General features: G+C 38.9%; 1 protein-coding gene across 3 annotated transcripts in view; it reads right to left on the bottom strand.

Moving 5' to 3' along the window:
* The window catches only part of LOC126260186 (uncharacterized), a 296,244-nt gene that overhangs the window by 235,281 nt on the left and 46,820 nt on the right, over positions 1 to 14,143 (bottom strand). For all 3 annotated transcript variants that reach the window (XM_049957462.1, XM_049957463.1, XM_049957461.1), the window contains exons 8-9: positions 10,008 to 10,180; positions 4,938 to 5,883 (exon numbers count right to left, since the gene is read on the bottom strand). In XM_049957462.1, coding sequence (XP_049813419.1) covers positions 4,938 to 5,883; positions 10,008 to 10,180 — 1,119 coding nt within the window. The remainder of the gene's footprint in view (positions 1 to 4,937; positions 5,884 to 10,007; positions 10,181 to 14,143) is intronic.

Genomic DNA, 14,143 nt, shown 5'->3' with positions numbered 1-14,143 from the left:
TAATGTTTTATTGCTACAGTATTATTCTACAGTAGCGGCATACAGTAAAATTCTTTGTTACAGTATCAGATCTTAACAGTCAAAATTACAAAAATAAAACTCAAAACTAAAACAATGGAAGATTCCTAGGTTTTTCCCAGTTCTTTTGTGGATGAAAAAATTTCCGGGTTTTTTCCAGATTTCATGGATCTTGGGGTGTATACACCATGTTCTGGCTACACAGAGGAGGACTGTATTAACAGTACCACACCAGATAGCAACAGTCAACAGTTTGTTATCAGTTGCAAATAACAAGCATGATTTTGAAGAGAGAGAGAGAGAGAGAGAGAGAGAGAGAGAGAGAGAGAGAGAGAGAGAGAGAGAGTGTGTGTGTGTGTGTGTGTGTGTGTGTGTGTGTGTGTGTGTGTGTGTGTGTGTGTGTGCGTGCAAAATTTATCAATTTTTCTTTACACACATGGAGTGGTCCTAGTAATGATTTCATCCAGCCCTTACAAAGAAAGAGTACTGAATTATTCAACTGATATACAATCCAATCAGATTCCGACAGAAGGGGAAAAACTAACTGTACAAATTTCCCCTTATAAACTCACATTCTGCTACAGATTCTTGACCCACCAATGTGTCACTGAAGCATATGACCATCAGATAATAAGGTCAAATAATTTTAATATCTGATAAGCATATACTGAGAATGTCCTAAGATGTGTGGGCTCTCAAAGGAAAAAGAGCCATTTGGCTAAGATTTGGTTTGTATGTAGCCACATGGTGTGGAGGAAGTCCTCGAGTGGCACCACTTTAGAATAACCAAGCTAAGAGCCTTTATGTCACCCCTGTCCCACAACATAAAAAGCAGTATGAGAGATCAGCAGAGCCACCCCTGTGTGGACTACGATTTACTGACCAAGACACACCACCTAGGAAATAAAACTAAGAGAGACATTCGCAAGACCACTTCTTAGGCAATCTCACCCCTTGTCTGTTTGGCTTTGGATCTGTCATAAAGATTGGCAGAGAAGTTTGCCACCACCTTAGCTGGTAGCATGTTCTGACTTTCATTGTCCTGGACTCAGATGCGCACAGAACAATTACTGCACGGAAGAACAAGGTCGCATCATGAAACAATGTAGTCATCTACGCCAAAAATCGTGTGCACCAAAACTGGACTAAATCACCAAAATTTTGCGAGCACACAGTCTGCTCTGTGAGCACTTTTTACCTATCGGGACTCTCTGCGAGCTGGACAAACTTTTTATTCATTTTTTTGTATTATTATTTTATAAACTCAAAACCCTATGAAGGATAGGCGATTACTAATGGGCAATCCAGCATTGTGGATGGGCTGTTTTCAGACACTGAAGGCTACCTCAACCTTCTTTTGTATCTATGATTCAATAAACACAAAAATTGAATTTCTACCTTTCCGTTACTGATCTGTGGCCTTCCCCTTGTTCCACATTCTACAAAAACTTAAGGCTGAAACATCTAGGTAGGTTATGTTCACCATCAAAAGTACAACATTTCATCTTGCTATCTCTTTAACGTGATTATATTAAGACGTATATACCTAACCTTCATTTAATATGTGCCTCTTGATCCGTCAACTCTGTGGCAAATTACTTGCAAAGTACCCTAGTTCGTATAGGACAGCCACCACAAAATGAAGAGAGAAAAAGCAGGGTATATATGTGGACAAGGAAAAAAAATCGCTGATTTCCCGATTAAAAATATGCTTTTCCCTGGTGAAAATACATCTTTTCCATGTTAAGTTACAGTATACATTCCCTTGGAACTATAAAACTTAATACTTCAAATGGTAGAACTTCCCGGCACTTTAGAAAATGAAATCAGAAAAAAATTGTGTTTCAGAAAGATCTTTGATGTGCAGCAACATGTATTCTGCATATTTTCATATTATGAAAGTGAATTCCAAACAACACAGCAAATTAGTTTCCGAAGCATTAAAATCGAGATTGCGATGCACTTTTGTATGCCAATCACAGCTCATGTCACATGATCTTGCCAGCTGATGACAACAGATATTCAGAGCACAAGACACGTGATGTAGTCAACCGATAGCAACATCATTGTTAAGTAGCGCGAACACACAAATAGGAAAAGTTAACGGTTTAAATTAATACACACAGTACAGCTGCATGAAAAGCTATCATTTCACATATAATGTTAAGTCTTGAAGATTAAAAATTGACAGGAAAAGCTAAGCTTTCATACATAATATTGGTTCTTTTTTTGGGTGTGTTGCATTTTAAGATGCACCACACAATGTGGCAGTAAACTTTTAAATAATGACATAAATGAAACTTCCTGGCAGATTAAAACTGTGTGCCCGACCGAGACTCGAACTCGGGACCTTTGCCTTTCGCGGGCAAGTGCTCTACCAACTGAGCTACCGAAGCACGACTCACGCCCGGTACTCACAGCCTTACTTCTGCCAGTACCTCGTCTCCTACCTTCCAAACTGGTAGAGCACTTGCCCGCGAAAGGCAAAGGTCCCGAGTTCGAGTCTCGGTCGGGCACACAGTTTTAATCTGCCAGGAAGTTTCATATCAGCGCACACTCCGCTGCAGAGTGAAAATCTCATTCTGGAATGACATAAATGTCTGTTCTTCTGGGCTTCAAATTGTTCTAAATGGCTGAACCCCAAAGTGTTAAGTTTTAAATTAGAGAAGCACTTTGTGAATTAAGCAATTCATCACACATTTTGACACTTAACGTAATACATCTCGCATATAAGGAAATTTATTTTGAAAGTAACACTCTTCAAACCACCGTTTGCCATATTTTCCCCATGACTTGTAAAAGTAAGTTCAGTTCAGCAATTGCCAGAGCGCGCCAGAAAACAGGCATTATTGAACATGTGCAGCTTTAGTGATATAAGAAATGCATACGTTTGTACGTATATAGCATTAAGAGGTATTACATCACGTCATAAAAGAAACAGGGCATCAAAGGATACTCCGCGAGCATCAGAATGCCATAAACCATACTAAAATGCATAATGCAGCTTGAAGTGTGTATTCGTATGTCCACATTCACAACAAAACAGACCTCAACCTGATATTAAGCTCCTCAGTGTGGTTTACAGGATGCAAATTTTCTTGGAGTACCAGTACTGTATTCTCTCATGTTCGGTTCTTTATGATGGCATAATGTCGTATGTGCCAGAAAATGGAAACATGCACTTGAAATTCAGCAAACAATGAAACTAGTCAACAGTGCAGAATGAAACACTTTGCTTCAAATAAACTGGCAGACTCCGCGGAAAAGAGAAAGCCAAATTTCTTTAACAAACCAACAAAAATAAATTCATTGTTCTGCAAGGCGATTAATGCTCGATTGCCAAAAATGAGGAAATGGAATAAAAATCGGGAAACAAACTAATAACATATTTTAGCCTTCTGTAATTATGTGAATATATTTTAATTTACTTGATAGCTCCCGGCCACAGAAATCCATTTTGTTTTCATCTGATGTGAGAACTATAAACAAAGAGGAAACAGCAAAAGCACTGAACGTAAACATGGGTCTCATGGAGACTAACCCCTCCCCACTACAACTCAGACAGCCCAGCACATGAGCGAATCTGGTAGCCTGGGAGTGGCAGAAAAAATTTTCTGGGTATCATCTAGATGCTTGTTGCTACTGCTGAAGCAGCTAACAGCCAGAAGCGGAAAAAGGTACTGCTCATACATGACTCAACTGCGTATGTGCTTCAGCCCACTGGCAACTGCTCAAGCGAACCTAATGTGAATAGTTGTGACAACAAGGTATTCGGAAGCAGTTTGTTATTACGTATTGCATAGTCTCTGTCCTAAAGCATTTGACACATTTTGCTGCTGGCAGACACTTGTGTGTGGACTGTATTTTGGTTTTTTCTCCCATTATGTTTTACTTCTGCAGTAGAAGGATACAGTAAAATTCTTCGTTAGAGTGTCAGTTCTTACCAACCAAAATTAGAAAAATTTAATTCAAAATTAAAATGAAAAATTCCCAAAATTCTAAAAAATTCCTGTGTTTTTCCCAGTTTTCTCCCAAATGAAAGAATTCCTGGGGTTTTCCCAGTGCGTATACACCCTGATAAAGGGAAAGCACATCAAATGCAAGTAAATTATATCTGTAGCAAAAGAAACTTGTAACCTTGCTATATTTAGTCAACAGTGACCACATTTTCCATTATGACTATGGAAGTAGCAGCTTCTCCCCCATTCATAATGTCAAGATCATGCTGCATGTTTTATCAATGACTCATATTTCGATAATAAATGACACAAAATATTGTATGTTTGTGTTTGTTTGTGTGTCTGTCGACCTGCCAGCACTTTCATTGGTAAGTCACATCATCTTTGTTTTTAGATATATTTTTCCTACGTGGAATGTTTCCCTCTATTATAACCATAACACAAAATAGAAGTTTGTACTTTTCAGTCCATTAATATGGATTTGAATCCTGATTGTCCAGAGTCTTACCCACATGCCCTCTCAGATTTGGATTTGGATTTGAATACCACTCTAGCACAAATTTCTAAGATTTGAAAATAGTTCAAAATGTATAAGTGGCACTGGACAGTGAAAACTTTCTGCAATTAATGGGTCAGAAGAGTAAATGCAGGAAAGGATTCAGACACTGGTTTCAGGATAGTGATTATGGGAAGTGGCTGGAAATGAATAAAAAAAATGCTAAGAGGGAAAATGAGTACTGCAGGTGAAAGTAAGAAAAATGAAAAATTGAGAAAGAGAGATGCCAGCAGATACACAGATATAATCATAATCCATATAAAACAGAGGCGGACCCCATCTTGGCGGCTGGTATGTAGACCACAGTTTGTCTCACTGACAAAAATTTCTTTCTGACCTATTATTTAATGAACTATTTGTGGGAGAGTCGGAGAAGAGCAAATGTTTAGTCTAATAAAACATACCTCTACATCCTTTTTCTGCCTTCCTAGGTCTTGTTCGGAATGATTAGGTCTGTGCTGACTGTGTGACTTAATATTCTTCTGATGGATGTTTCTGTTTTGCATTTTATTTCTATCACCATTTTTATCACCACCATGTTTTCGATTTCCTTGACTGTGTTCATTCCTTTTACTGGCTTCATTCTGCCCATAGCTGTTACGACCCTTGCCAGGTTCATTATGTCCATAACTGTTACGATTCCCTTGATTATGATCATTACTCTTCCAACCAGCTTCATTTTGGCCATAACTGTTATGAGGTCTATTCTGGTTTTCACTACTGTGTGTTCTATTAACATCGCCAAAGCCAGGAGACGTGCTTGTTTTGTTACCTCGAGCATTACGTTTCTGACTGCCAGATTGCTTCGCTGTCTCATTCTGCATGTAATTATTTTGAATTTGATCATGTAAAGTATTTTGCTTTCCTGTATTATTGATTCCTAACAGTGGTGAAGGCAAGTTCCCAGACACTTCTGCATCTGCCAAAATCCTCCCTTTCACATTTTCACTAGCCAACACATTTTCTCCGTGTTGCAATGAAGGTTTGATATCCGATCTTTTGCCATAATCTCTCTTTTCATTATTTCTTAGTAAAGGCTGTGGTGTCTGCAACACTTCTGCATTTGCTGCAATTCTTTCTTCACCTTGGTGAATTATGTCACGTTGAGCATCACTCTTCTGAGTGAAATCTCTCTCAATGCTATTACTATCCTGACCATTTCTTGGAGTACTGGTACGATAGCTGTTATTGACTGGAAGTACTGGACACTCTGCAACTTCATTCTTATCCATTATATTTTTCCTGTGTTCAAAAACAGAGTGACTGTCTTTGTTTTCAGCGATAGTCAGTGGTGAATGAAGAGATAATGTTTTATTGGGTGATACTCCAGTGGCAGTGTTTACAATTCCCCTGAAAAAGACAAAAAGAATTGCTGCAAATGTCACAGGAAAAACATTTCAAACAAAAACTAAAGTACATCAATTTTTGAAAATATAAGTAAACTAAAATTAGTTATATGAGAAATCCTACAACAATTCCAGTTTATTACATACTTGATAATATGAACAGAAAGAGAAAGTAAGCATAAGATGTAGTAATGAGAGGAGATGGGTATTACTCAAATGGATTGCTATATATCCATTGTGGATGACTAACTGTGGCTATGATTTAAACTGGTGATTTATCTTGTAATAAATCTGCAACCAGTAGCTTTTTTTACTGTTTGTTGAAACATGAACATGTTTTCAAGCCACTGCAGGCTCATAAGCAGATGGAGGTGTTACAAGAACATTTCTATCTGGATAATTATTCAAATAAATAGATAACTAAAATTTTTTCATTAATAAATTACATGAAAATTAAATAAGTGACAAATAATGCCACCACATTTTCTTTGGTTATTTCTTGTACAGAATCAGTTTTGGTTCCCTTGGCTCAGTGCAGCTTCTGTTTAATAAATAACTTATTAGTGGTTTGTTCAGAAATGTGCCTTTGTGGCTCAGTGGTTTCCAAGCAACCAAACTTAGGCTTAGGGCGCAATCTCGGTTGGTCTTACTATTTTCTCTGTTACATATCACTCTTTTACTTTTAACAATAACATTAATTCTAAGTCAAGTTGCACCATATTTCCAACTACATGCTGAAATGTAGATCCCACTGTAACTGGCTGTATAAGTCTCTTCAGAGGAGTACACCACAATGCCTAGTAAAGCACTGCAATGCTGAAACCTACCTTCGAGTCCACCAAGCTTTACCTGATTTACAGCGTAACAAATGAAACAAAAATGCTTCTAGGCAAACAGCCTCAGCAGTATGGGCTGTAACGCACTACGCAGCTGCAACGTTGAGCAGCCAGCTGATGGTCAGTACCAACAGATCAGTCAAGAGAAATTGATGTGGAATGTGTTATAATTTTTTTCTGATAACAAATGTACTTTACTATAATTATAAAAAATGGTTTTTCTGTCTTCTTACTTTGTTTATTCACTCCATATAATAAATTCACATACACAGATACTGATCAATTTTGCATAGAAATCTTTATAATAAAAAAATTATGAAAGTCGGTGGAAAACCTGTAGTGCTTCGAGGATTTTGGCATAAATTCTAGAACCATTCGGCCTTTCACCATCTCTGACACATGATATTTTAGATGTGAGTGGGAGAAATAAACCCTATCTACTGCGTGTCACCCGTCTGTGTGAGCAGGTTTGAAGTTTGTCATACAAAGACGGTAGACACAGCGATCAAACGGCACCGAAAAGTCAGTTGGTCCATGGAAGTCGTAATGAAAGCACACAGCAGCACCAAGGAACTTCTGTGTTATTCTGTGCTGTTTTGTAACTGTGACTATTGTTAGTGACAAAAGAACGTTTGAGTTGAGAAGACATAAGTTACTTTTAACTTGAACCCCTTAAAGGCAAGACGTGTATGATTCCTGTGTAATACAGTCGTGGTTATCAAGACAACTCTGTTGTAATTGTAACTTAACTGTTTCTAATGTGAGGCGACAAGTGACTTACAAGAAGTCAATTGTTTATGTGAGAAGTGTGAATTTTGTTCTTTGTGGAAATTCAAGTACCGATAGTTGTTGAAAAGTATTCGTCGAGTACCTCATTATTTCACAAAGAGAGAGAGAGAGAGAGAGAGAGAGAGAGAGAGAGAGAGAGAAGGGTTACTGTGACTAGCATCATTCTTCGGAGAAGAAGTTTATAGAGATTCCAGAAGCTGGCTATCCAGAGAAGATCAGCTGCGCATTCCCAAGTAAGTCAACCTGTGTAAGAGAAGTGGCGAGTTTGCACATACACTTCACACCCTCTTAAGTCATCAAGGCGTTAGACGCCCCATACCAAAGAAGGGAGCATCGTTGCCATGCGCCACTGTCGCAGATGAGCATTTGGTACATCTGATGATTCAATTCTTCCTTATGGAGGATGGAGTTAACAAACAATACAAGAACCTCTACCTACCAACTGTCTCTGACTAGATGGTTTATATAATGCACTTTTGGCACTCGCAAATAAATGGACAATATTTCATCGCTCAAGGGATTTTCAAGGACAATCTGCAATTGCCATAACAAATGCATGCTACGTTTTATGAAATAATGTCCAAAAAGGAGATGGAAGCCACATACGTTCTACAAGAGATAACCTGCTCAAAACTGGCAGTCCACAGCCATGAAATCACAGTGACCCAGGTGATGGGGTTGGGTTGTTTGCGGGAGAAGACCAAACAGCGAAGTCATCGATCTCATCTGAGTAGGGAAGGATCGGAAAGGAAATCGGCCGTGCCCTTTCAAAGGAACCATCCCGGCATTTGCCTGGAGGGATTTAGGACAATCACGGAAAACCTAAATCAGGATGGCCAGACGCGGGATTGAACCGTCATCCTCCCGAATGCTAGTCCAGTGTGCTAACCACTGCGCCACCTTGCTCGGTCACAGTGACCCACAGCATGGGCTACAATCCATGTCATTTTCTTACTGGCTGCCACAGCCTGGCTCCTGTCTGCACCTCCCACCACTAACACGCACAAGAACTCTACGTAAGCAACCTACGATAAGAATGCAACCGGCAAAAACCCTCGATCTTCAACATTTTTCTTAGATTGTTAACACTATCGGATATGCGTGTCACCTTGATATAACTATGCAATTTGTGTTTGTAATGCTACATAATAAGTGAACCAAGCAAGAACTCAGTTGTTCCTATTGATTAACATCACCAGACTTTGAATCTAAAGTCTCCGAAAACATTTATGGAATTCAGCTGGACATCCAAAGTCATCTGAAATGTTTTAGGATTAGCTGAGTGAGCTTGCCGTTAGCATGTGGAATAGTTTTTCAATCAGACAGCACCCACCTATGGAATTACATAGAGCCTTGAGATTCAAAAATTTCTGAAGATACACTAGGTTCAAGTGAATAAAGTTAATAATACTGGAACACACTTCAAACTTTTGTATCGTGAAAGTGTCAAGAGAATTTGAAGGCCTTTTCACCTTTCTAACCAATGGCAAATATTGCAGCTAAGTCTTATCCACGATTTAAAAATAAGTATTTCACTTCTATTGCTGCCTGTGACCAAGGTAGTCTCACAAACAATGTATGTTACAATGATAAATCTCTGTAAATCAAATGAGGTTTCTAAGCATTTACTTTCTTCATCTGGTGAAGGACTTTGCCTAGTTGCTAAAAAAAAAAAAAAAAATAGCCAATAGCCTATTTTTAAATGTGGCTGTCTGCTGTTCAACACCTCCTCTATATGGTGATTAACAATCTGTTATAATTCATGTTAAGTCACAAGATGAGTTAGAGTGAACAGAAGCACAGCTACTCGTGTTATCTATCTTAATCCATACCTTTCTACTTTAAGAATAGCATGGTATTTTAGGGTGGCGAAAGTACAACTTTGAGATATCTACACAATAGCTCCTTAAATCAGTATACCAACCACATTTGACAGGCAGTAAGCAAAAACAGTTTTTAAATCAAAAACTTAAAATTTTATGACAGGAGTACCAGTGGATCCAGTTCACAGCAGAGAGAACAGTCTCCTGCAGATAGCGAACTGCATCTTAGATCAAATAATGGTGCAAGACATGTTCATAATTATGACCTTTATTTAACCAGTCAATATCAGTGCCCACTAAACAAGCAATAACGAACTATTCCAAGTCCACTAGACTGTAGCATGGTGGATTCCAACAAGAGGACTGAAACAGCAGTTACTTCGCTACTACACTAACTGAATCAGGTATCAGTCAATAAAAAAATCAGGATGAGGAAAGCATGAGCAAATTAAGGTAGAGCAATTAAACAGAGTTCTGAAAAGTGATTGAATATGTGTTGTATTACTTTAGCGAACAATCTCAGAATACTTCCAACAGGTGACAATTAGCATGAGCTGGAAAGGAGGTAAGGGGCAGGAAACCATTTAAATAAGTGTTCCACTTAATGGAACATACAGATACTTAGTTGGAAAAAGAACACTTCTCTGAGAAGTTTCATTTCAAGTATTCTACATACTTACGGTGGAGCTATACAGTTGGGTTTGTGGTTTGGCCAGTCATTCCTTTGGCATTCTTCTGAACAATAAAAATCCCCACATCGTGCACATACAGAAGTCGTTAATCTTCCACATGCCAAACAAGCTCGGCAAGCTCTTGCTCTTAAATGTACAGGATCACCATAAACATATTTACCCTGTAATAAAAAGTAAAAATTTAAAACTTTCATAAAAATGAATGAGGAGAAGTTTGTGAGGAATTTGGTCATTCTTTCATCCATAAATTACCACATTCCATACATCTCATCAGGAAGGAGTCTTCAGGTATGTGTGTAGAATTTAATTACACTCTACCTGACAAAAGCAGCCACTACACTTTTGAACATGTTTTGCGAAAACTGCCTTGAATAATTAGACAACCCATGCTTGAAGAAAATATTTTAGATCTTGTAATTACAAACAGGCCTGATCTTATTGACGATTTCAGTATGGGAACAGTATCATCACAGTGACGACTGTTACTGAAGTTAATAAATCTGTTGAGAAGGCCAGAAGAGAGTATATGCTAGAAAAAGCAGATAAGCAGTTGTTAGCATTCCACTTAGATAATGAATGGAAATCATTTAGCTTAATTAGGATGGATATAGAGGGATTACGGGCAAAGTTTAAACTGATTGTAAATCCCACTGCAGAGACATATGTGCCAAGTACGTGAATGTATGAAAAGGACCCTCTATGGTTTAATAACCAATTTCAAAAATGCTGAGGAAACAGACTGTTTCACTCTTTGTTCAAAAAACAGTCCACAAATGTTGACAGGTAAAAGTAAGTAGAACTGCATGCATCTGTAGAAGATAAGTGCATGAAGCTATAACAACTTCCTCCACCATACAATAGTGAAAGAGCCAGCCAAGAACCCAAGAAAATTCTGGTCAAACGTAAAATCGCTAAGCATGTTGAAGGCTTCTTTCCAGTTACTCATTGACCAGTCTGGAGTGGCAATAGAGGAAAGTTGAAGTTCTAAATTTCACATTTAAGAAATCATTCACACCAGAGGATCGTACAAACACATCGTTTGACCACTGTACAGATTCCAGCATGGAGGACATAGAAATTGCATTTGTGGCGTAGAGAAGCAACTGAAAGAATCGAAAACAAATAGGTCACCAGATCCACATAGTACCCCTATTTGTTATTTTGTCAAAAACTGACATTTTGACCTGTGGCTGTGAACAAAACATAACATGAGGATACCAGCAACCAGCCACTTTTTACAATGCTATCTATTTATTTACAGTGCCGTTACTGGTTTCGAAGCAACAGGTTCACATTCAGACGACTAGTTCACATTTTTCCATTAGCTTTCGTCTTTTGTTTCCCCAATTGACAAAATTTTCTTGGGGTGGTGGTGCCCTACAACCAAAACAAGATGTGAAACAAAAGGCAAAAGCTAACGTAAAATGTGAACTAGCCATCTGAAGATGAACTTGTTGGTTCAAAACTGGCAAAAGCACTGTCTAAATAAATAGATTGCATTGTGAAGAGTGGCTGGTTGCTGGTATCTTCTATGTAAGAGTCAACCTATAGTCCCTTTTGATTGTACAGAGAGTACTCTGCAGCACTGGCCCCGTAGCTTGCTTGTCTCCCCCAGCAAATAGTCTCAAGTGAATGGAAAAAACCAAAGGTAACTCCTGTATATTGTTGTTATTGTTGTTGTCGTCTTCAGTACTGAGACTGGTTTGATGCAGCTCTCCATGCTACTCTATCCTGTGCAAGCTTCATCATCTCCCAGTACCTCCTGCAACCTATACCCTTCTGAATCTGCATAGTGTATTCATCTCTTTGTCTTCCTCTATGATTTTTATCCTCCACGCTGCGCTCCAATAATAAATTGGTGATCCCTTGATGCCTCAGAACATATCCTACCAACCGATCCTTCTTCTAGTCATGTTGTGCCACAAACTCCTCTTCTCCCCAATTCTACTCAATACCTCCTCCCATCTAATCTTCAGCATTCTTCGCCAATTTTCGAAAGCTTCTATTCTCTTCTTATCCAAACTATTTATCGTCCATTTTTCACTTCCATACATGGCTACACTCCATTCAAATAGTTTCAGAAACGACTTCCTGACACTTAAATCTATACTCCATGTTAACAAATTTCTCTTCTTCAGAAACGCTTCCTTGCCATTGCCAGTCTACATTTTATATCCTCTCTACTTCGACCATCATCAGTTATTTTACTCCCCAAATAGCAAAACTCCTTTACTACGTGAAGTGTCTCATTTCCTACTCTAATTCCCTCAGCATCATCCGACTTAATTTGACTACATTCCATTATCCTAGTTTTGCTTTTGTTGGTGTTCATCTTATATCCCCCTTTCAAGACATCGTCCATTCCGTTCAACTGCTCTTCTAAGTCCTTTGCTGTCTCTGACATAATTACAATGTCATCGGCGAACCTCAATGTTTTTATTTCTTCTCCATGGATTTTAATACCTACTCCAAATTTTTCTTTTGTTTCCTTTACTGCTTGCTCAATATACAGATTGAATAACATCGGTGAGAGGCTACAACCCCAACTGCCATCTGGTTTCTGTACAAATTGTAAATAGACTTTCACTCCCTGCATTTTACCCCTGCCACCTTCAGAATTTGAAAGACAGTATTCCAGTTAACATTGTCAAAGGCTTTGTCAAAGTCTACAAATGCTAGAAACATAGCTTTGCCTTTCCTTAATCATTCTTCTAACAAGGGAACCTCCCTATCGCACCCCCCTCAGATGTAGTTATAAGTTGGCACAGTGGATAGGCTTTGAAAAACTGAACACAGATCAATCGAGAAAACAGGAAGAAGTTGTGTGGAACTATGAAAAAATAAGCAAAATATACAAATTGAGTAGTCCATGTGTAAGATAAGCAACATCAAGGAGAGTGTGAGCTCAAGAGAGCCGTGGTCCCGTGGTTAGCGTGAGCACCTGCGGAACGAGAGGTCCTTGGCTCAAGTCTTCCCTCGAGTGAAAAGTTTAATTTTTTTTATTTTCAGGCAATTATTATCTGTCCGTCCATCCATCCGATGCTAGGTAACTGCGCCGTAGTATGGGGACGCTACACCTAAACAAACATCGAAACACACGGCGTCAGTCGACTACAGCGCACGGAAGAGAGAGTATTCCTGCTAACGAGGATCCCTGATTGGCAGTTGACTGTTCGCTACTTTGGACGAGAGTGCATTAAATACGTAATATGTATTCCGTGGGCAATATGAATACACCAAATATAGCTTGCGACTTCAATAACAAGGTCAATGAATATTTTCCAAACTGTAAGGAATCTGAAAGGTCCTTAAGGGATCGAACGATTGTCGAACATTGGTATGATTATGTGAACAGAGACGTCAATGAATGAACGGACAGATCATAACTTTGCGAAAATAAAGGAAGTAAACTTTTCACTCAAGGGAAGACTTGAACCAAGGACTTCTCGTTCCACAGCTACTCACGCTAACCACGGGACCACGGCGCTCCTGAGCTCATACTGTCCTTGATGTTGCCTATCTTGCACATGGACTACTCAGTTCGTATATTTTGATTATTTTTTTCATAGTTCCACATAACTTCTTCCTGTTTTCTCGATTGATCTGTGTTCAGGTTTTCAAGGGCTATCCACTGTGCCAACTTATAACTAAATCTGAGGGGGGTGCGATGGGGAAGTTCCCTTCTAAGATAAGTCGTAGGGTCAGTATTGCCTCACACGTTCCAATATTTCTATGGAATCCAAATTTATCTTCCTCGAGGTCGGCTCCTACCAGTTTTTCCATTCGTCTGTAAAGAATTCGCGTTATTATTTTGCAGCCATGACTTATTAAACTAATAGTTCGGTAATTTTCACATCTGTCAACACCTGCTTTCTTTGGGATTGAAATTATTATATTCTTCTTGAGGTCTGAGGGTATTTCACCTGTCTCATACATCTTGCTCACCAGATGATAGAGTTTTGTCAGGGCTGGCTCTCGCAAGGCTGTCAGTAGTTCTATTGGAATGCTGTGTACTCTCAGGGCCTTGTTTCGACTCACGTCGTTCAGTGCTCTGTCAAACTCTTCACGCAGTATCATATCTCCCATTTCATCTTCAACTACATCCTCTTCCATTTCCATAATAT

Source organism: Schistocerca nitens, chromosome 5, assembly GCF_023898315.1.
Source record: "Schistocerca nitens isolate TAMUIC-IGC-003100 chromosome 5, iqSchNite1.1, whole genome shotgun sequence".
NCBI classification, from domain to species: domain Eukaryota; kingdom Metazoa; phylum Arthropoda; class Insecta; order Orthoptera; family Acrididae; genus Schistocerca; species Schistocerca nitens.
This window is presented reverse-complemented; position numbering and strand designations above follow the sequence as displayed.